The sequence below is a fragment of the Sus scrofa genome, chromosome X (genome assembly GCF_054392235.1).
Source record: "Sus scrofa isolate SSC_HxYL_T2T_F1_AM1 chromosome X, Sscrofa_HxYL_maternal_Yorkshire_Landrace_v2.0, whole genome shotgun sequence".
Classification (NCBI taxonomy): Eukaryota; Metazoa; Chordata; class Mammalia; order Artiodactyla; family Suidae; genus Sus; species Sus scrofa.
Window position 1 is genome coordinate 34514794 of NC_139401.1, and position 24908 is coordinate 34539701.

At 36.5% G+C, this 24908-nt stretch overlaps 1 protein-coding gene across 8 annotated transcripts in view; it reads left to right on the top strand.

Annotated features, from left to right (window-relative positions):
• The window catches only part of LOC100521702 (melanoma-associated antigen B16-like), a 287354-nt gene that overhangs the window by 206710 nt on the left and 55736 nt on the right, over positions 1–24908 (top strand). For 7 of the 8 annotated variants that reach the window (XM_021080237.2, XM_021080239.2, XM_021080240.2 and 4 more), the window contains exons 1-2: positions 9337–9501; positions 10091–10200. Coding sequence is in view for 1 of the 8 variants with exons in the window: in XM_021080236.2 (XP_020935895.1) it covers positions 10198–10200 (3 nt within the window). In the remaining 7 variants the exon portion in view is untranslated. Of the gene's footprint in view, positions 1–9336; positions 9502–10090; positions 10201–24908 lie in introns of those variants that run through there. The other variant, XM_085007602.1, reaches the window with a different exon arrangement.

A 24908-nucleotide genomic window follows, 5' to 3' on the forward strand; every position in this document is an offset into this window, starting at 1 on the left:
AAACATCCTGTGCCAGGGGATTTACATAGTCTCATTTAACCCTTACCATATCCTAGTAAAGTAAGCAATATTATCCCCATTTAACTCTCCAAGATGTGTAATGTTCTCTTTCCTAGAAATTTTTTATGTTCCTGAAATACTCCGTTCCTTTCACAGAAGTTTGCATGAGTATAGTGTTCATGTATACTGCAACTTTGTGCAAAACTCAGAAAAATGTAGTTATGGTGCTTAATTCTACCAGTGGGTAAATTTTTTGGTTTATATATTGCTAACTGTTTGTTATTTAGTTAATATTACTCAAGTTAATTTATTTCAAAATTATGTACTTAGAATTAAAAAACTCACGTTTAACTTTATTCCTAAATATTGACATTTCTTTCCTGTAAGCGCTTTCAGAGTTCTTTTGGGCAGGGGTTGAGGGGCGGTTGTGAACCGCATCAACTTATGGTAAACTGCTATCTCTATTTCTAACCATATACATATCTGTATCTCTCTATACATATTATAAGTGCCTATTTACTCATATTTACATATATGCATATTTATCTGTCTTTATATCTTTAGACAATCAAGAATAATTTCATTCTATGAAACTGTCTACATCTATGTAGATTACTTACCGCATAATAAAATTAAGCACACATGTTCACACAATGTATGTCTATACTGTGATTCTGATCATGCTCTAACTCCATCTAAATGGATAATTAATAATAAAATACTAGTTAGGAGTGTCTGGATTCTACCCTGGTCTTCATCTATTCTCATTACCTTAGTATTTTTATCTTCTGTGATCCTCTTCTGGGTCTCATACTTTTAAAAAATGTTTATGCTATTCAAATGGATTAACACCTTATATTAGGAATAAAATGTCATTGTCAAAAATAGTACCAATATCCTATTTTTTAAAAATATGTCTTACCATATTGAGTTCTGCAGTTATTTAGTGAACACTTCTTGATGGATATGTTATTACTTTGGCCTTCAATCTCTTGCATAGGCTCAAATTTTAAATTTTAATATACACAATGTTAAAAACTAGACTCATGCAGTTTCTTTTCTTTTTTAAAAACTTCGTTACTCAATTTAATTAAACTAAAAAAAAAGTTCACTCATTTTTCTTATTCCCCACCCCTCACCCTCTTGGAACCATCAGTCTGTCCTCTGTATCTGTGAACTTGGTTTTTGGCAGAGGGTTTTGTTTTATGGGTTATTTATTGATTTATATTTTAGATTCCACATATGAGAGAGATCACACTCATGGTATTTGTTTTTCTCTGTCTGACTTAATGCACTTTGAGATCCATCTATGTTGTTGCAAATGGCAAGATTTCCTTTTTATGACTGAGTAATATTCCGTTGTACCTGCCACAACTTCTTTACCCATTCATCCACTGATGAACACTTACATTGTCTTATTTTCAGACTTCTTAAATGACAAATGCTATTTAAATTTTTTAGTTATTAGATAAAAGGACAGTAAGCCAATCCTACTTTTATAATGTGCATTTTTAGCCATGGCAGATGTAAAATTGAGTTCAGAAATCCTAAGAGAAAAGAGCTTACACAGAATTGCATATGATGCACTAATATTAAAAGGGAGCTTTGCATAAAATATCTAGTTAAGAAGAATAATTGCTCCCATTTCTTTTTTTGCCCAGATGATGTTCACATAACATTCTTATCATCAATTGACAAACTCACTAGAGGTAACAAAATTGCCCAATTAGCCAAAAGTATTTGCACTAAACAATAGATATTCCAAATAAGCTACCCTAAGAAGGTCATTTTCCCTGTCTAATTCTTTGAACATTATGCTTGAAATATTGAAATGTAACACATTTCTGTTTCAGGATTATGAGTACTTTAGCAAAAAGGGGCCAACAACTCTTTTCAATTGTACCCATGACTATTTTTACAGAATATCATGGAGAAAACATCTTGCTTGATGAAGTAGACACTCTTCTCTAGAGATGTCCCTACATCATTTGTGGTTTTTAAAAAGTTTAATTACACTTTCCTTCCAAACCTTACTATTTAAAAGTTTGTGTCAGATATTTTTCCCTAACTCCATATTTTAGGATTAATAGATTTAGCTTGAGATATATATTGGGGATGTTCAACTCAATGTATCTCAGTATACTTATCTCAACTTAAAATGTACATCTTTTATTATATGTTAAAAATTAACAAAGAATTTAAAAAAGAATAATTTATAAATCCTTTTGAGCAAGCAATGAGCAAAACTTGGTTTTGTGGATGATAGGTAGATGATATGAAATCTTAGGATTGTTTTAAAATCCACAATACTTCTCAGAATATACAATTCCATGTTAAGTAGTCCTGTCATTTTCTTTACCCTGTGCTTAATCTTACCACAGCATATGGCATAGTGTATTGATATCAGTCAGCTAATGTTGCAATCATTCTACATAAAAAAAATCACTCCAAACTCAGCATCTTGAAGCAATAGGTATATTGCTTTCACTCATTTGTCTTTGTATCAACTGGTTCAACGTATATCAACTGGACTTGCTGGACTCTGCTTCAAGCTACAGGTATGCTGAGCTTAACTGCAAATAGTAGGTTAGATTGAGGTCTGCTTCACTTGATTTTTAACCTCTCTCATAGTTGTGAAAGGTCTGAGATTTTATCCTACTTGTAAACTAACAAGTTACTTGCCACAGTTCCATAGATGCTGGTAGAAGACTCAAGATCCCTTGGTCAGTAACAACACTTTATTATGCATTATTACTGCTATTATTATTTTATTGTGTATTTTCATTGTTCATACCATAGCAGACAGAATGTTATCCCAGGTCTTCCTTGGTTTTTCTTGCTCCTAAAACTCCATGTGGGTGATGTGGAAGTAGGTCCGGCTAGATGCTATGCACTCAGTGGGTCTGTATCACAGTTGAGGAACTCCAAGTTTAGGAAACCCAATATTTTAAAAGAAGCTCCTGGCAAACCTGGCTAATAATTGCCCCAGAAGGAGACATTATTGTTTTGGTCAGGAATTTTCCCTCTGCCTCAGAGGGAGATAGAGTCTCTAGCTTCCAAAGCCCATTTGCTCTACAAACATCTAAGCAATGATATTCTGGGAAAAAAGCTATTAATGTCTTTTGCCCAAAAGATGTGCAGAAATGCAGGAGGTCCATGAAAAATTGTTTCCAAACGTCATTCTTAGACCAGTGGCCACCCAGGGTACATTCTTCTCATGTTGAGTGACTTTAGCGTATCTACTAACATTCCATTGGATAAAATATGTCATACCACTGAGCCCAAAGTCAATGTGGTAGGGAAGTATTTTCCACTCCAAGTGAGAGAAAGGCAATAATGACTATTTTCTGAACAATAATCCAATCTCTTACCCATAGAATATTGAAATGGCTTAATTTTTCCTTCAAACTAATGCTCACTGCAGGTAAAGTCTACAGTTTATTTACTGCTGCATTTTCCATGCACTGCTAAATTATTGCAGTAGGTGAACAGTGTTTTTTGTTTTTGCTTGGTGAATGAATGTCCAAACCAGAATGTTTGATATAACTAATGTAGCTTCAGAGGTTACAAACTTTTAAAATGTTAATCTTTGTTTTATCAGGGCCATTTAAGTCTGTACCTTTCAACAGTTAGTTAGTGCCTAAGATGGTAAACCTCTGTCCCATCAAGTTAGAAGTTCACATTAAAAAAGAAAATTCTCTCCTGTGTCAATTCATCTCTTGTGTGAGAGGTGTGTGTTTACATGTCTATGAATGCTTGACTTGAGCAGAGCATGTGCTTTGCCTGAGCCTGGAGGATAAGAGTTTCAATAATGTGCTGCCATCTGGCACATAATACCCTCTACATAGGTGCTGGAACAAAGTCATTTCCTACTTCATCTACTCAGAGCATGCCCTTGTATATATCACCTTGTGCTTTTTTGGTCTCCTAAGCTGAGGTTGTCATCTGGGCAGATGTGTCAGAAAATTGGCATAGCTATGGAAGTTATTTCAAAACCACTTTGTTTTTTATTTTAAAAGTCATATATACATATATACAATGAGATATGTATTATATATAATAGAAATATGTAGTTATATATTATATAATATATAAATGGTGAGATTACTTATAATGTCAACCCAGAAATAACCACAGTTAACATTTTAGAGTTTATTCTTCTCAACTTTTGTTTATATGTTTACATACAAATAGTAAGGCATGTATATATGGTTATAGGTACATATATGTGTGTATATAGATACAGATATAGGTGTAGATGTAGCTAGAGATTCTAATACTTATATTTTATATGTAGTACTGTATCATGAGAGTCTTTCTACAGCATCATTTTTTAAAATGGTTGCTTAGTGTTCTCTTGTGTGAGAATAGTATAATTTGTTTAACCAATTTACTTACAAACCTATATGTTATGATAACCAAATCTGCAAATTTCAGTGATTTAACTCAATAAAACTTTATTTGTTCTTTATATTTCTGGCTAATGGAAGGCTTTTTACTTGATGACCCAGGCCTCTACTGTCTTGTGACTGCTGTTTTTTAGGGTCTTTCAGTCAGCTGGAGGTTAAGAAAAGAGCATGAGAGATCTCCCTTGAGAGATTTTTTACCATTCAAGCCTAGAGATAGCATTCATCACTCCTTTTTTCACAATGGAAGAGAGAGGTCAAATCTGTGACAGACATTCACCATCCCTATCACAAAACTATATTTTTTTCACTAAAATAAACTCCACCATGGGGGGAAAAAAAAGCCTTTCATCTTCTGTGTTCTTTTCTTTTCTTTTAAATTTTTGTCTTTTGTCCACGGCATATGGAAGTTCCCAGGCTGGGGGTCAAATCAGAGCTGTAGCTGTTGGCCTATACCACAGCCACAGCAAAGTGGGATCCAAGCCATGTCTGTGACCTACACCACAGCTCATGGCAAAACTGGATCCTTGCCCCACTGAGCAAGGCCAGGGATTGAACCTGCATCCTCATGGATACTAGTTGGGTTTGTTACCACTGAGCCGTGATGGGAACTCCTTCTGTGTTGTTTTGTATTGTCCTTTTATTTATAATATACTTTGCTTAATATATTGCTGTCTTGTCATTTGGACCTTTATGTACTTAACCATTGTGTTATACTTTTTTTCAATAGGAATAATATGTTTTGATTTTTTTACTTAAATTTAACTTTTTCTGATACTAATTTTAGTATGTTTTCTTAGTTTGTATTTTTTTCATTCAATTTACTTCAAAATTTTCAATTACAATAAATGTGTTTATGGTAATTCAAATAACAAAGTTGTATATATTACAAATTATTTTCTCTCTTTGATTCTTTGTCATTCAACAAAGACAGTCAATATCCATAATTTTTTCTATTTTCCAGTATAATATTCCCATGATGAGCATAAATGTATATATATTTTTTCTTTTTAGGGCCATACCTGCGGCATATGGAAGTTCCCAGGTTAGGGGTTAAATTGGAGCTACAGCTACTGACCTATTCCACAGCCACAGCAACACAGGGATCCCAGGAGAATCTGCAACCTACACTGCAGCTTGCAGCAGTGCCAGATCCTTAACCCAGTGAGTGAGGCCAGGGATAGAACATGCATGGGTATCTAGTCAGGTTCTTAACTTTCTGAATCACTATAGAACTCCATTTTTTAAAAATTAAAACTACATTATATCCTATTTGGTAGTAATATACAGGTTATTTTCTTTGCTTTATAATAAAATGAATAATATCCCTACCCAGAATTTGTAGATCTAATTCATTCTTTTAAATAGTGACCACCAAAAGTTTTTAATATTCTTTGCCTCAATATTGTGGAGGAGGCCACTATTAGTCTGAAATAATATCTCTGTTTTTGTCTCCTTGCTTATTTGAGTCATGGGGGGGGGGTCATGATTTAATTTCCCTCTCCTGTTGATGTCCTTTGACCACTTTTTTGTTGCTGATATATATCTACTCTCTATGTATACTGGATACACACACACCCATACACAGGATATATTTATATTGTGCTTTTATATTTTACACATACCTCTTCCCATCTGTCATATGTCTTTAACAGTGTAGGTTTTTGGTCATATAGATGTTGAACATTTTGATACAGCTGAATTTACAAAAGCTACCTTCATGGCCTTTGCTTTTACATTCTTCTGAAAGATTTTAATGTTACTATAGTTACATTTATCAATCTTTATGAGTTGTATTTCATGTCTAATAAAGAAATCCCTTCTCAACCCTAAAGTCATGAAGTTATTTCACTTTTTTATAAAGTTTTGGGTATTTACTTCATTAATTTATCTGAATTTTATGGAAAGCCATTGTCCCAGTGGATTGGTTGAATAGTCCATTTAGCTCCCTTGATGTATTTTCTTATACTTATCAAGTTCCCAGACATACCTGGGACTCTTTCTGAACAGCTTACTGTGTTTCACTGATTTATATGGTTTTTTTTGCCAATGATACCTGCTTTGATTAATATTTTGATATTTAATAATATCTGCCTTCTTGTTCTCTTTCTTTAGAGTCGTTTTCTCTCTGCTAGAGTCCTCTACTTTCTTTGTTTTTTCCGCTTTTTTTAGGGCCACATCGGCAGCAAATGGAGGTTCCCAGCCTAGGAGTCTAATCAGGGCTGCAGTTGCCGGCCTACGCCACAGCCACAGCAATGCCAGATCCTAGCCGCGTCCACGACTTACACCACAGCCCACAGCAACGCTGAATCCTCAACCCACCGAGTGAGGCCAGTGACCGAACCGGCAACCTCATAGTTCCCAGTCAGATTCGTTTCCACTGCGCCACGATGGGAACTCCCTCTACTTTCCAAATTATTTGTTTTTTCTTTTTGTTTTTTGGCAGCCCTGCAGCATGTGGAGTTCCTAGGCCAGGGATCAGATCTGAGTCACACTTGTGACCTATGCTACACCTGCAGCAACACTAGATCCCTCATCCACTACGTCAGGCCAGGTATTGAACCCGAACTCCAGAGACACCACTGATCCTATTGTGCCACACAGGGAACTCCTCCGTATTATTTTTTGAGTCAATTTTATTTTTCCACAAAAATAACCTATTGGGATTTTTATTGAAATCACATTGAACTTATAGATTAATATTAAGGAGAATTTACACTTGAAAAATTGTGTCCTTCCTTTATTCATTTTCTAACACTGCTAAATACTTCTTTTTGATGTAGCTTTGTTTTTACTCTGGAGTTTGGGGAAAGATGGAGTAGAGAGACAAATATTTCTCTTGAAACTAAATTTCTAAATATATAGGATGCTCTGTCCTTCAGTCACATGCTTTTGTTTTTTGTCACAGGTTAATGTATTCTATAGAAACATCATGCCATTATTTGTGGGTCTAAGTTTGACTCAACAACAGCTGTGTTCCAATTATGTTCTACACAGCCCACTCCAAATACAATTAGCCTCAGTGAAGTCTGATGCCAGGTAGGCAGCTTGAAAGTTCTAAAGCTATACCTACGAATCATGTCTTTCCAGACCATATCTCAGAATCTTGCCATTTGAACAAAGAGATCTAGTACCTAAGATTTCACAACTCTTCATTTGGGGGCAAATTACTATTGCTCCAGGATTTCCTTTTTCTATTAGCAAATACACATCCAGGGTAATTAATCATTGATGCTTTTTCAAAATCATTGTATACCACAATCATATAGCATTGTTGCCTAGAAAACCAGGCAAATGAAGAGAAGAGACAAAATGGGAGAAGTCTTATTTAGGTAGAGGAAGAGAGACTGCGACATTTCTACCTAGAAAGACTGTCTTGGGTGGAGTATATGGGGGGTTGGGGGAGGAGGGGATGCACAGTTTGGAGGAACAGCATGGCACAGGGTTCACCATCCTGGTGAGGGGTGGTTGTGAGGCTAATGTGCAGTGATGTGAGGGATATGGGAGGAGTCACTTACAAGCTTGAGAGGAAAGAAGGTGGAAAATATCTTCTCAGTACACTCTTTCCACCCAGAATTTTAGAAAGATTCCCTTTCTTCATCTTGGTTTGGAAACTCAAGACGTATGTAAAATTATGCATGGGGTGTTGAGGTAGACGGAATACAAATTCAACATGAGTTTGAATGTGACACTGGCCTTAACATGTCTGCTCTTGAAATCATGTGCTGGGAATTTTAATCACCATATATCATCGGAATTTCTTTCTTTTTTTTTTTATTTTCCCACTGTACATCAAGGGGGTCAGGTTATCCTTACATGTATACATTGCAATTACAGTTTTTCCCCCACTCTTTCTTCTGTTGCAACATGAGTATCTAGACATAGTTCTCAATGCTATTCAACAGGATCTCCTTGTAAATCTATTCTAGGTTATGTCTGATAAGCCCAAGCTCCCGATCCTTCCCACTCCCTCCCCCTCCCATCAGGCAACCACAAGTCTCTTCTCCAAGTCCATGTTTTTCTTTTCTGAGGAGATGTTCATTTGTGCTGGATATTAGATTCCAGTTATAAGTGATATGTTGGCACAGAATCCACTTCTGCCTTAGGTAAGTATGAAAAAAATACAGCAGTTATTCTGTCCTTTCAGTAAGTGACTTGACTTGATCCCCCTGATGGTGAGCTCACTGTGGAGTCTGCTGGAATCTCACCTAGCTGGGATCGGTGCTGGAGGAGGAGGCACTCCGAGCCTGGGCCAAGGTTCCTCAGGTCTATGATGGCAGCCAGCAGCCGGTGGTGTGACCTGCTCCTGAAACCACCATCCACGACATGGCATCATGTGACATGCTGCCATTTCAGTCCCCACATTCCTACTGGGGGTTTACCCTTCATGAACACTTAATGATATTGCAAAAATGTGTTTCTATAGGCTATGGTAGAGTTACTGTAAAACATACATCCATTAAAACTTGTGTTAAAAATGGGAGTTCCCATTGTGGCTCAGTGGAAATGAATCTGACTAGAATCCATGAGGATGTAGGTTCAATCCCTGGCCTCGTTCAGTGGGTTAAGGCTCCAGCATTGCCGTGAACTGTGGTATAGGTTGCAGATGCGGCTCGGATCTGGCGTTGCTGTGGCTGTGGTGTAGGCCAGCAGTTACAGCCCCAATTTGATCCCCCTAGCCTGGGAACTTCCCTGTGCTGTGGGTGTGGCCCTAAAAAGAAAAAAAAACTGTGTTAAAATGATTATTTCTAAAGAGACAAGTGGAGGACACAACACCACTACAAAGACTTAATTTAGTCTCTGTATGGACATCAGTGAAGAAACGGGCTCTGCGGGTTCACAGGTGCCTCTCAGATCTCACTAACAACCCAGGTCTGGGAGAAAAGTCCACGGGGATTGTGGATAAAAGGAAGACACGTGTGCGCCCTGCGGGCCTCCCTCAGAGCTGTGGTGTGTGTCTGCTTCTCTCCAGGCGGCAGCCCCGGAACTCCTTTCTCTCCTTCCTTTACAACCCCTCACAGGTCCCTGACCCTCTCCTGCTCTCCGGCTTTGGCTTCGCTGGAAAGGAGAACAGCTGGCTACTGCTGGACTGAGGGTAAGAGGCTGGCTGGGGAAGCAGAAGATAATGCAGACAGTGGGGAGGGAGCTGCTGCAGGGCGGCCGACACTGGGAGTCCCGCTTCCCCAGGGCCTCTGAAGCTACCATGAATGAGCCTGTCATGCCCTGTGCCTTAGGCACCTTGCAGTGTCCTAGACATCACATCCTTGGAAACTGTCATCTTCTATGGTAGTTTCACGTGGTTTTAGAGACATTAATTAATTCACACGAGCTGACCATTATGAAATGGGGAGAAGAGAGTCACAAACAAGGCTGGTGGCTTTCATACCCAGGCATGTGCTGGGCACAGATCATGCATTAAACGACTGCACCTCGCACAGTCCTGCCAGGAGATTTGTGAGCAACCGAAGGTCAGAAATGTCATGAAACTCACCCAAAGTCACATAGCTTGATGGTTTGGGGCCAGAGTTTGAACCCACAGGGTATGACTCTGAGGCTGCTCCTAACCTCCAGGGTGCCGTGACCACGTGTGCTCATCTTGCAAACTGTTACAGAACCTGTTACTGGTTTCCAGGACAGGGTGAACTGAAGTATTTAGGAAATGAATTCATTCTTTCTGTCAACAGGCATTTATTTTTCCTGCTCTGTGCCAGGCATTGCTCTGGGCACAGGAGTTATAGCCACAAATTAGACAGAAGTCTTGGAGATCATATTCTTGTGGATGGATTAAGAAATGGTAAGTTCCCCAGTTCACCTGGAGTATTTGCTAACACACTAGTGAATTGTTTTCATTCATCAATGAACAATTTGAATCCTGCAAATGTGGGCTTTAAGAACCACGTCTTATTCCTGTGAGCGTCCCTCTAACTGAGCATAAGGCCTTGATTATCTGCCTCTGGTGGCTCTTCAGAAACTATTTGTTGAATAAGAGATTGTTAGGGACATAAAAACTTATGTATATTACTTTCCATTTTTTAAAGAAAACACAGTGATTTGTTCTTGTAATATAAACCATGTTTGGTTCTTAATAACTGGCTGTTTGTTTTTTGAGTAATTTTATAGCTAGTCAGTTAGGAATGTAGAATTTGAAAGCTGGGCAATATTTAAACAAATGCTGCATTACAGAGGTGTCTAGGTACTTTTTCTTAACAAAAAATGCTCTAGATTTATTTTTCAGTGAAAAAAACTAATAGCCTTGTGCCTTGCTTTTTGGTTTTATTTTGTTTTACTATTTGTAAGTGGGGGGTTGTGGTCTAGAATCTTATTCTGCATTTTTCTGGAACACTTAATCATTGATAGTTATTAGTCTTCTCTTTATGGAGCACTAAGCACACCCTTCCACCAGAAGGAAATAATTTTTCCATTGTCTATTTCAGTTTTATATTTTAGATGTTTTGAAAGGCAATCATACTTTTATCTGTTGTCATTGAATTGAAAAAAAAGACTCTAGTCAAACACTTGGACAAACTGCACACCAGCCAATGTCAGAGGGGACAGGATGTCAGGACTGGGTTGTCCAGGAGGCCTGGGAGGAAGACACGTGCCCAAGAAAGCAGGCCTGCCCACGTTCTCCTCAGAGCAGGGGTCAGCGGGGGGCAGAAAGGTGGATGTGGGAACATGGGCTCCATTTTATAGGGATGTAGACTTTTAGAGCTGGAAGAACTCCAGAGATGGGTATTCCCCCCGTTCCACAGAGCAATTATCAAGACGATTAACTCCTACTAAAAACTGTGCTTTTCCTTGCCTTCTTATAAATGTGGAGGTAGGAGTGAAGGCAGGGCTGGAATCCAGAAAGCCTGAAGCAGGTCGGTTGTTTCAGTTCATTCATTCATTCTTCGCTTTATGTGCTGAGCTGACCTGAGTGTATGCAGATGAACAGTCACAGTTCTCATCCTAAAGCAGCATGTTGACCAGATCTGATGGCTTATTTACTCTGGGGTGAGGGGTCTTATTGCAAATGCTGCAGAGCACAGTGAAATGATGAGGATCACCTGGGATGGGGGAGGGGGTGGTCTGGAGAGGAAGCTCTGGATTTTGTTCCGATTCCTCATCAAAACAAACAAACAAAACAAAACACAAAGGAAACTTAATTTTACTCAGGACAAAGTGAATGTTACCAGTTCTGGTCACCAGGAATCAGTGTGATCAGGGGTAGGCAGAGGGAACAAACAAGCCTGCAATCCTAGGATCACAGCTGCAGAGCTTCTCAGGTCACTTGGAACGTAGGGCTCAGAAAGATAAAATATCTTCTGTTAATAAAACTCAGGGAAATTTGACAAAAACATTTCTTACTTTCAGGAAATCTTACATTTTTATCAAAGTGCTGAACCTAAACGATAATGGCATGAGGCTCAGATACAAGGGCTTAAAACCCGCAATAGCAAATCAGGAGCCATGTCTGGCATCTCCCAGGACTTTATCTCTAATCTCTCACGTTGCATCTACATTGAGTTTGTCCCTTTAACATTCGATGCATTTCCAGTGGAAGTTACCAGACGGGCCTGGGGCATATCAGGCTTCTAGAGTTATCAAAGACAGTGTGTTAGCTACTGACAATCATTTAGCTTAACCAGATTCCCCCTCCTCCTTTATGTTTATACTATATTAGACATAATTTCAAATGCCACTGATTTACTATTTACAAGCATATAATTTTTTTCCAGACCGTCTTATGGGCAAGGGAATTTTTAAGTCTTTTCTAAAATTTAGTATAGTTAGAAATGTATGAAGCTGGACCAAGTTGCCTAAATAAATACATATTTAAACTATTATTTACACCTGGCCTCAGAAAACCACTGAAATTTTAATTAATTTATTATTTATTTTTTGTCTTTTTAAGCCTGCACAAGCAGCTTATGGAAGTTCCCAGGCTTCCCAACACCATATCCACAGCAATGCCAGATCAGAGCAGTGTCTTCGACCTACACCACAGCTCACACCAGCGCAGGACCCTTAACCCTTAACTCAGTGAGGCCAGGCTCAAACCCGCATCTTCATGGATGCTGGTTGGGTTCGTTACCACTGAGCCATGACAGGAACTCCTGAAATTTTAATTTTAAATGCTATTTAACTAATATAAATTTGTCTTTGGTTAATAATATAGGCCCTGCTGTGATTTAAACTAGAGGCTTTTATGTTGAAACCATTAGAAGAAAAAGAAAATCTTTTAGAGAAATACACCAGAGTGCAGTGATATGAGGAAACATTTAGACCGTAACCTTCAGATCACGAGCACTGATGGAGTGGAGTCTGTGAAATGAATGGTGGAAGCTCTGGGGTGAACACGGAAAAATCACTCCCCTCTTTCAAGCCCATGTTCTTGTGTCCATCCATGTGATAATCTCCTGTATACCAAATTTCTGCTGAAAATCAGCATCTCTTTTTAACTTGATTCCGGATTGGAAAAACTATTGTTCCTCAGAAGAACCTACAGTATAAATGAACTACCATTGTTTTAAGCCACTGAGATTTTGAGATTTTTTTTTTCTGGAGCACAAGCTGGTCTATCCTGACTAATTCAGTCACTTTCCAGGTGCAAAAAATGTGTCCATGAAACTAGTATTCAAGATAAAAGAGGCTATATTGGAAATCTAATTGAGGCCATGGATTTCTTGAGTTGATTCTTTCCTATTTTGTCACTTATTCTTTTGCCAGTGCTAAAGTATAATAGATTTAATTGTCACACACATTGATTTGGCCCATCTGTAGTGGGACGTGGAAAGAGTCTGACCTTCCCTCTCTAGGTCACTGCCTTGGATACAGACTGCCAATCTCTGTGATGTCTCCTACAGTGTCATTTCTCCAACAGGTTCTCAGTAGTCTATGAGAACCTGACCACTGGATTCACTGCAGGCATTCAGGTCACAAAATTCCCTGACAAAACTGACAATGATTGGCAGACTTATTTGCAGCTAGGAATAGGGGCCAGAACTAGAAGTGCAGGAGTTTAAAGATTCTGCTTAAGATAGGCCTTTGTGAGTAGAAAGATATGACAGATGCACTCATCTACTGTAAGAATATATATATATATATACACACACACACACACACACTTCATATTATTTCCATTTTCATAATCATATTCTTTTCCATTATGGTTAATTATAGGATATTAAACTATAGAGTAGGACCTTGTTGTATATAGTAGTTTGTATCTGCTAATCCCAAACCCTTAATTTATTCCTTCTCCCCTCTCTTTACCTTTTGGACCATAAATTTGTTTTCTATGACTGTGAGTCTTTTTATTTTGTAAATAAGTTCATTTGTATCATATTTTAGATTCCATGTATAAGTAATATGATATGGTTACTTTGTCTGACTTACTTCACTTAGTATGATAATTTCTCGGACTGTCGATGTTGCTGCAAACAAAAGAATTTCATTCTTTTTATGGCTGAGTATAATAGGATACACATATATATAGAATACGTAGATATATAATAGAATATATACATAGAATATATATATATACACATATAGAGAGAGTAGAATATATGTATATGTACACACACCCACACACACCACATAATCTTTATCCATTTGTCTGTTGATAGATATTTCGGTTGCTTCCATGTCTCAGATATTGTAAACAGTTGCTATGAACATTGAGGTGCATGTATCTTTTTGAATTAGCATTTTCTCCAGATATATGCCCAGGAGTAGGATTGCAGGATCATATGGTAACTATTTTTAGTTTTTTAAGGAACCTGCATACTGTTTTACATAGGGGCTGCACCAATTTACAATCCCACTAACAGTGTATGATGTTTTCCTTTTTTCCACACTTTTTCCAGCATTTATTATTTGTAAAACTTTTAATGATGACCATTCTGACTGGTGTGAGGTGGTACCTCATTGTAGTTTTGATTTTCATTTGTCTTATTAATGATGTTTAGCATCTTTTCATGTGCCTGTTGGCCACCTGTATGTCTTTGCAGAGAAATGTCTATTTAGGTCTTCTGCCCATTTTTTGATTGGTTGCTTGTTTTTTTGTTATTGAGCTGTTTGTATATCTTGGAAATTAACCCTTTGTTGGTTGCATCATTTGAAACCATTTTCTCCTAATCTGTAGGTTGTCTTTACATTTTGTTTATAGTTTATTTTGCTGTGCAAAAGCTTATGATTATGTCCCATTTGTTTACTTTTGCTTTTATTATTTTTATTGCCTTGGGAGACTAAAAATATGGCTAAGATTTATATTAGAGAATGTTTTGTCTATGTTCTCTTCTAGGAGTTTTATTTTGTCATATATGTGTCTTTAAACCATTTTAAGTTTATTTTTTGTATATGGTATCAGGAAGTATTCCAACTTCTTTGATTTACATGTGGCTGTCCAGCTTTCCCAACATCATTTGCTGGAGAGACTGTCTTTTCTCCTTTGTATAGTCCTGACTCCTTATCAAAGATTGACTGTAGGGTGTATGAGTTTTCTTCTGGGCTCTCTACTCTGTTCCATTGTTCTGTATGTCTGTTTTAGTGCCAATACCATGCTGGTTTATTTGTTTGTTTGTTTGTTTTTTGGTTAGTTTTTTTTTTTTTTTTTTGTCTTTTTAGGGCCACACTCAGGGCATATGGAAGTTCCCAGGCTAGGGCTTGAATTGGAGCTGCAGCTGCCAGCTTACACCACAGCCACAGCAACCCTGATCCAAGCCACATCTGTGACCTATACCACAGCTCATGGAAATGCTGGATCCTTAACCCACTGAGTAAAGCCAGGGATCTAACCCACGTCTTCATGGATACTAGTCAGATTTTTTAATCATTGAGCCATGATGGGAACTCCAATACCATGCTGTTTTGATTACTGTGGCTTTGTAGCATTGTATGAAGTCTGAGAGAGTTGTGCTTCCAACTTTGTTCTTTTTCCTCATGACGGCTATGGCAATTCTGGATCTTTTATGGTTCCATATAAATTTTAGGATTATCACATTTCTTATGTATTCTACAACATAGTTCTTGTACTCCTCCAATCCTCAGTCATTCAGCAGGCCTTTAGGTCATTCATAGCATGTCCCAGACATTGTGTGTAGCAGAGGACATACAGAAATGGAAGATACTTTTGTACCCTAAAGGAATTCCATTCTTGTGGCTGGAGAGATGTGCAAACTCTTAGACTCTAGTGAAGTACATGCACGTGGTAGTCTGGGGACCTCAGGATATGCATCTATCCCAGGCAAGGGAGAACAGTGTTGGGAAATGCACCTTGGGGAGGCCATAATATCTGAGCTGAGTTTCAAAAATAAACTAGGAGTTAAATAGAAAAATAAATGAGGTAAGCAGAATAAGGGAGCAGCAGCAAGTCTTGAGGACTCGGGTGTGGATGGCAAAATTTAAGCAACACCCATAATTCCCACAATCTGACCCCCTGAAACTCCCTTAGCATCATGTCTCTACCTCTCATGTACATTCTACTTGTTGCCCTATATTAGAGTCATTAACATGATTATCTGATCTTCATCATGAGATAAGAAAATGGGAACTATGCCTGATTTGTCTTTTTATCCCTAACATATCCTGAGAAATATGCTCCATTTACATAGTACATAATTGATGCATGTTTGTTGAATATGTGGCTAATTTGAGTTTGAATTGTCTTGAATTTTCACTTCAGGAATACTTAGCATTTGTACTGAGTATTTGGTTCATTGCTTTGAAAGAGGGCTTCCTTAGGTGCTATCTTACTTTTATCATATCTACGAAAGAAATGCTGGGAAGCTATTTAAATTTAAGGAGAAATCATTAAGGTTCTAATAATCATCATGACATGTTCTGACATTATGATGTTATATTCAATAAGCTATTTGTATGTGCTAGCAATGCAAGTGCAAATTCCCTATCTGATAATGCAGCCCTTGCTAAGGCTACCTATAGTATTTGTGGGCCTTGTAACAAGAGAACCAGTAAAGGTCACATGTCATAAATCTGTGGGGTTTTTGTTTGTTTGTTTTGCTTTTTAGGACTGCACCTGCAGCATATGGAGGTTCCCAGGCTAGAGATGTAATTGGAGATGTAGTGCCGGCCTACGCCACAGCCACAGCAATGCCAGATCCAAGCCGCATCTGTGACTTACACTACAGCTCATGGTAACGCCAGATCCTTAACCCACTGAGCGAGGCCAGAGATCGAACCTACAACCTCATGGTTCCTAGTCAGATTCGATTCTGCTGTGCCACAATGGGAACTCCATAAATACGTGTTTTAAAAATTTGTAAATAACACTAAGAAACTGTAAGTAAAATGTGCTCTGTGCTCCTACCTTGACAAAGTACCTTCCTAATCACTGGAAAGAGCATGTTCACCTTCTGAACTCTCAGAATCTGTGAAGGTTGGGATTTGAAGATACAAACACGGAACAAGATTACATCTCTAAGCAGGAGTAATGGTCCTCTCCCCTCCTCTTCTTCACCCCTTGCATCTTCCCACACTATGGGGGGCCATGTAGTCATGTGGACTATCCTATATATAGGTTAAAATTTTATTTTGGGGGTAGATGAAATAGATGAAGGGGATTGAGAAGTACAAACTTCAGTTATAAAAGAAATAATTTACTATATTCCCTATGTAGATGTAATGTACAGCATAGGGAATATAGTAAATTATATTGTAATAACTTTGTGTGATGACATATGGTAACTAGACTTATTGTGGTAACCATTTCAAAAATGTATGTAAATATTGAAACCCTAGGATTTACACCTGGATCTAATAGGCTACTGCATGTCAGTTTTACTTAAATAATAAAAAACAACTTTATTCATACTTACCATTAATAAATGCCACTTGGTTACCCCTTGGGCCCGGGAAGGAGCCCACCATGCAAGTGGACTCAGTGCCATTAGAGAAGGGAATCCCTGGGGCATGAGAGCCCAGAGTCGGGGCTGGAAGTGGATTACTGATGGTCCCAGGAAGCTCAGTCAGAAACTAGGGAGGAGCCTGTGTTGTCTGGGCCTTCAGGCAGTATTTCTGCTTCCTAAGCAACCTCCCCCTTAACACACTGTCTTTCTCCCATGAAGATAGAGTCACCATCGTAGGCAATTAGTAGCTTCATGTATATTTTTAGGGAAATTAATGTTCCCTCCTCTGAGAAAGCTACAGTTAATGAAGTAAATATAATAAATATGTGTAAAGGATCTCAGATACTTAAAATATACAGCAGAATATTTTGTGAGTAGCTCAGGGGTAGAAGTAATGAAAATAGTGACTGTAATCGTGTGTGAGACCAATCTTATCTTAATGAATTAACCAAGAAATAATTTTAAAAAGGACACTAGATAAATGGAAATATCTATGTAAAATTAAAACCAAAAAAATCTGGCTGCAGAATAGTTATCACCAGGATAGCCAATAACTAGAATCAATCTGTCAAGAACATCTACAGCTTTCTGGTACATGTGAGAGCAATGAGGTCTCCAGGTGATAAGGTAAAATCCTTTGACAGAAAGGCTTATCCAAACTTCTTTTCACTTAGTTAAGAAATAACTATAAAATTTGGAATTGGGGAGACTTCCTCTAAAATTACCAATAGAGCTGTAAGTTTGATGTAAGGCTCTACTAATTTCTGATGGCAGAAAATTGGTCATCTTTCTCAATGAGAGCTATGAATCTATTTATGATCTAGGTTTAAAACTACAAATTAATTTAATGAGAATTCATTTATAGGAATCACAAAGCTTTGGAAAAGTTAAGAGTTGATGTCTATGCATGGTAACTGGTGACAGTGTAAAAACCACTGGATTCAGAACTTGGCTCCAGTTGGAACAGTAGCAGCCAGATGTATCACTTTGAGTGAGATATTGAAACCAATTACTTTGAAAAACATTTTCTCAACAAAAAATAGGGAAAATGGTCTCTAATATGATTGTCGTGAAGATTAAATTGGACCTCATGTGAAAGCAAATGGCATTATGTTGTATAATTGTTATATACTAACATTAACATTATGTGTCCTCTCTCATTGTGATTTCTGAAATATTTATATATAAAGAGTATATCCTTTTCTAGCTGACTTGCTTGTTTTCAGCTCAGTAGCAGTTAATTCCGCAAATTTGAATCACTGCAGTGCTCTGATTTAGTCATTAAGATGACTGATCTGAAGCAAGGTGTCATCTTGCTAGTTGTTGCTTTCATCTTAACAAGCAATTAGGATCAATTATGTAGTTACCTATTTGATTGTTTGACAACTGAAACTTTCTGTAACTAAAATTATTGCCTCAGCTATGATTTTGGTCAATCCTGCATAATCTTCAATATCATCCTAATGATTTTTTTTCCTCTGAAGAAAGTTAAAGTGTACATGATTAAAATAATAATACAAAAGTTAAGGAAAAGGCTTATACTATATTTGACAATGTGTATGTCCCAAGGGAATAAAAGGACATTTTATATCTGCAGCCATATTCTAGAAGCGTACATAAATCCTCAAATGTAGTAGAAATCATTCAAAGGCAGGGGAGATATACTGTTTGCATAGTCAACAATTAAGATTAAGCAAGGCCACAAACCTATGAGTCAGTTGACTGAATTATGACAAGGATTTGAAGGGGTTAATGAAAAGTCAGAATGCAAAGTGAGACCTGTGAAGTTGACATTAAATACAACTAAACTTATATATTCTGTGATGTTCATGATGATTACTATATATGTAAGAGCCTAGCCCCAGTGAAATCTGTGGTGCAAATAAAGATTTTTGGTTTTCATTGCTTCCTTTTACAAACTCTGTATGTTGTGTGCTACTCATCAGATCCCTTGAATGATGTGGCCTCTTGGTTTCTCAGGAGAGCTTGATGCCTTAGGCTATGACCTATAACATTCTGTGTAGTCTCACCTTTCAGGGAACTATTTATTTTAATTGTTTTTGTAAAGAATATTTAACATACACTAATGTAGAAGAGCTAACATACTATGCAATCAAATACTAATCCCTCAGCTCTAAAAACCATTACTCCATTGCCAATCTTGTTCCATGTACACCCCATCTACTTCTACTTAGCATCTGTAAATTCTTATTTGCATAACTAAAATTTAACTTTTAAAAAAATCACACTTTAATTTTTGTACTTAATATAAAAATAGCGTATTTATGTCATCCAATATCCAGTTAGTGTTAAAAATTACAACTGATTCATACATCATAATTTTAATACTGTTTAGTAAAGTTATAAATAATACCTGTATATTATAATGATTGATATACATTTCATGCTTATTTAGTCTATATATATCCCTTCCTCTTTCCCCCTCATTTCCCCTACCATTCAGTAACAAAGTAGTTGAGTACTTACTAAGTGCCAAGTCCTGTGGAAAACGAACCTCGCTAATGTGGCTTCTGTGGCTTCTAATCATTGCAAATGCACTGCAGACTGGGCATTGATTCCCTCACTTTCTCTTTCCCATTACTCTGTTTCAAACATAGGGGTGTCTGATCCAAATTCATATTCTTTCCATGATACCATGAACCTTTTGATTGTACCTCACATGCAAACAAATGAACTAACACCCACATCTTTAGCGCTCAGTGCCCTTGCCATGCAATTTTCTCTTACAGTTTACCTTTCATCATACAAAGGAAGAGGCTAATGAATTTCTTAAGATAAACTAATTTCTGTCAAGAACTTTAATGAGAACTCGGCTATGGAGTGGTACCTACCGAGCACCATTATGGATTAATCACAAGTCAAGTCAAACTCATTTCATAATTTTGACAGGGTTCATTCTTCACTAGAATAGTGGATGAGGAGAAGAGCACAGAAAGATAGTGTATGAACCTCATTAAGAGATTTTATTAAATCTCTCACAATATTCTATGGTAATGAAGGGAGTCAGGGGTTGTATGTTAGTAAAATTATTTAAATTCAAAGAACCAAGACCAATTAAAAATGTTAGAGAGACCAATACTGAATGTAACTACAGTGCCAAATATTCAACCAGTTTAGAGAAACTGAAGTAGCAAAAGAGAATAGTGTATGTTAACATTTGAACAAAGAGATTATGGATGATAAGAGACCCAGACCAAAACATCTCATCCACTGTGGTGTGGCTGCTGCCTGTCTTCTAATTGTATTCTCTACATGTACCATTCTTAAGGACTCCTTACTGGTAATACAGTAGATGAATATTTCATAGCTTCCTTAACTTGATGGGGGAGCCCCACTTTAAGGTAGAGATTTCTTCAAGGAAAAGGGGACTGCCATTTGTGTATGAGATAAAGTTATAATTTGAGACACCAGCCTATCATTTAACAATATAGCAATAAAGTATATAAGTAATAATTTATAGAGGCCTATGGTATAATGGATAACAGAATAGCATTGTAATTACATTACCTGGGTATATGTCCCAGTTCTGCCACTTAATAAATATGTGACCTTGAGAAAAGTATTTAACCTCTCTGCCTCAATATGCTAGTCTGTGCAATATTAGTGCCTAATTCATATGGTTGTAGGAGGCTCCAGTGAGTTAATACAGGTATAAGTGCTTAACCTAACGCTAGTACACAGTTAAGTGCTGTGTACATGTAGCTAGTGATGATTATTACTATCTATAGGAAATGGAATATATGGATATTTCTGTTGGGAAATATTTTCCATGGGTCTTTGATGTTTCTCTGTACATCTTGCATGCATAGGCATTTGTTTGCAACTATGTTTTCTAGGATTTTTCAGAGTGGACAACCTTAGGAGATAGAGAAACTGTATCTTGAAATAGTATGTGAACCTTAAAATTTAAACTGATGTAGAATTACTATTTTTATATGTTGATAATCAGTTGAGATACACAAGTATATTTATCACTGTAAGAATAACACTGCAATAAAATTATACAAATAGTTTATAAATAGCTAAATAATAGGGAAATTATTTGAAAGTTAATACAAATATTGTCAATGTATATTAAGTAGACAGTTTATGGTGGACATTATAACCCTTTAAGACATCAAATATATGTAACAGTTTACATAATAATGAAAGAAAATTATAGTGATTAGATTATAAAGTAATACTTTGTAGTTTTTTGTTATACTAGTATTTATAACATAAAATAAAATTTAAGAACTAATTTAGCATTTAGTTATTTAATTTCTTTAGCTCCTGAATTGTTCAAGAGAAAAGGTCGTATTTGTGACATTTTCAGATCTTGAAAGGATAACAATCACAGCATGTTTACTACCGTAAAACTACATTAGCATGAAGAAATCTAAAGTATATGCAATAATATTCATGAAACTTATTAAATCTAGAAATAAAAATGAATGTAGACTTAAAGAGAAAGTGTGACTTAGAGAGGAAGTATTAGAGAAAAGGTGTTTCACATATTTTGTATTCCCACTAAACACATTTCAAAAAAGCAGGCTTTAGAAACCTTAAGTAGTTAATTTCCTATAGTAATGTGTTTATGGAAACACATTTTAAACAAAATTTTATTAAAAAGATTGCTACGGACTGACAATGTTTTTTAGCAATTGAAGATAAAGGATTTTTAAAATTTATCCAAGCTATGAATTCAAGATATAAAATTCTTTCCAGAAGTCATCTCGCTGAACAAGATGGGATGGCTCTAATGATATAGCAGTAACTTCTTGATAACAGCTCCACAAGTAATGCCCTATACTAGCAGAGCTATCAAAAAAAAACTTGTTTTTCCATTGGCCTTAGTGGAAGGTGTCTGCTTAGTATCACAAATGCAATGCATAATTGTAAGAGCAATGTAGCAGGGAATGATCCTGAGAGATTGTTGTTCCTATCCTGTAACATCAAAATTTTCTATTTTAATTACTAATCTTTGTAATAAATTATAGTATTTTGTGAAAGCATTTCAATTTAGCTGTTGAATCCCATTATTTTTCCATATTGATAATATTTAGCTTAAGAATCAGCTTCAGCCAAATATTGATCTTTAATAGTTGGCCATTTAGCATTTGGTGAGAATATGAATTAAATTAAAAATCAATAGCTCATCAATGTATAAAATATAAAACAAACTATAAAGAAATATTTTAAAATGATATTTAAAATGTCAGCTGTTTAGCAAATAATATCCTTATTAAAATTCATCTGTAAGATACTTTACTAAGTACTTAACTTTTTATTTTGAAATAATCACAGATTTCACCACCACAATCAAGATACAAAACTATTTCATTACCACAAGGATATCCCTCACACTTCCGTTTGTAGTCATAATTCCTCCCTCCCTCCCATAATCCCTTATTCCTGAAAACCACTAAACTGTTGTCCATCACTGTGAATTTGTCATTTTGAGAATGTTGCATAAATGAAATCACATAGTATGTGACCTCTTGAGACTGGCTTTTTCAACTCAGTATAATGGCCTGAGATCCATCCATATTGCTGTGCATATCAATAGTTCTGTTTTATTGCTCAATAGTGTTCCCTCATAGAGATGTACCACTTCGCTTAATGTTAACTTTATTTAGTGACAGCTTGGTTGTTTCCAAATTAGGGGCTAATACAAATAAAGCCACTTTGAACAATCATGTGCAGATTTTTGTGCGGATATGTTTTAATTTCTCTGGGATAAATACTCAGGAGTGCATTTGCTGTATCACATGATAAGTACATGTTTAGTTATATTAAGAAGCTATCTGTTTTCCAGAGTTGTTGTATCACTTTACATTCCCAAGAGCAATATATGAGAGAGGTACTTTCTCTGCATCCTCACCATCATTTCCTAGTTAGTGTTTTCTATTTTAGCTCTTCTGATAGGTACGTAGTAGTATCTCATCATGGTCTTAATTTTCATTTCACTAATGGCTTATGATGTTGAGGACATTTTCATATGTATATTTGGCATCTATAAAACCACTTCAATGTTTATTAATGCCTTTTGGCCATTTTTAATAGAATATTTAAAAATGTTGATTTTTGAGAATTCTTTATATATTCTAGATATGAGTCCTTTTGTCAGATATATAGTTTGCCAATGCTTTCTCCAAGCTTCTAGCTTTCCTTTTCATGTTCTTACTGGGGTTCTTCACACAGAAAAAGTTGTTATTATTTTTTGTCTTTTTAGGGCCATACTCGCAGCAAATGGAGATTCCTAGGCTAGGGGTCAAATCAGAGCTGTAGCCACTGGCCTTCGCCACAGTCACAGCATCGCAGATCCGAGCCACGTCTGTGACCTACACCACAGCTCGCAGCAATGCTGGATCATTTAACCCACTTAATGAGGCCAATTTATTGTTTTTTTTTCTGTTATGGATTGTGAACTTGATGTCATATATCAAAACTCTTCACCAAATGTTAGGCACTGAAGATTTTCTTCTGTGTTATTTTCTAAATGTTTATAGTTTCACAGTTTACATTTAGTCTGTGATGACTTTCAAGTTAGTTTTTGAGATGAAGTGTGAGACACAAATCTGCCTTCTTTTGCAGGGGTGGGGGTGCTGTGGGTATCCAGTTGCTCCAGCAACATTTGTTGGAAAGACTATCCTTTACTGAATTGCTTTTGCATCTTTGTAAAAATCTATTGTCTGTACTTTTTCAGATCTGTTTCTGTGTTTTCTAATGTATTCCATTGATCTATGTATCTAGCTTAATATCTTAATTACTTAATTACTGGAGCTGTATAATGAATCTTGAAACTTGGTAGATGGCTTCACCCACTTTATTATTTTTTTCAAAATTGTTTTAGCTATTCTAGATTCTTTGCCTTTTCATATAAATTCTAGAGTTAACTAATCTATTCTCAGATAATAACTTGCTGGTATTTTGATAAGAATTATATTAACTTGCATATCATTTTGGAGAGAATTGTCATTGTTAACTATGTCGAGTCTTGCAATCCGTGGCTACAATATGTCTCTACATTTGTTTAGATCTTCCTTGATTTTTTTCACCAAGATTTTACAGTTTTTAAGAGTGTAAGTCTTATAACATGTTTTGATATATTTACACCTGAGTATTTAATTTTTGAATGATTGTAAATGGTATTATATTTCGTGACCCAGTATGTGGTCAATCCTAGAGAATGTTCAGGATGTTGAAAAGAATGTAATTTCTGGGTTTTTTGGATGTAATGTCCTGAAAATATCAATTAAGTCTAACTTTTCTATTGCGTCATCTAGGATCTCTGTTGCTTTGTTGATTTTCTGTCTAGAGGATCTGTCCATTCACGTGAGTGGGGTGTTAAAAATCTCCTACTATTATTGTATTCCCATCAATTTCTCCTTTTATGTCTGTTATTATTTGTTGTATGTATTTGAGTGCTAGTATATTGGGGCATATATATTGATGTGTGTAATATCCTAATCTTGAATTGGTCCTTTTACCAATAAATAGTTTCCTTCTTTATCTTTCTTTATGGTCTTTGTTTTAAAGTCTGTTTCATCTGATGTGAATATTGCAACTCCTGCTTTCCTGTCATTTCCATTTGTATGAAATATCTTTTTCCATTCCCTCACTTTCAACTTATATGTGTCCTTTGCCC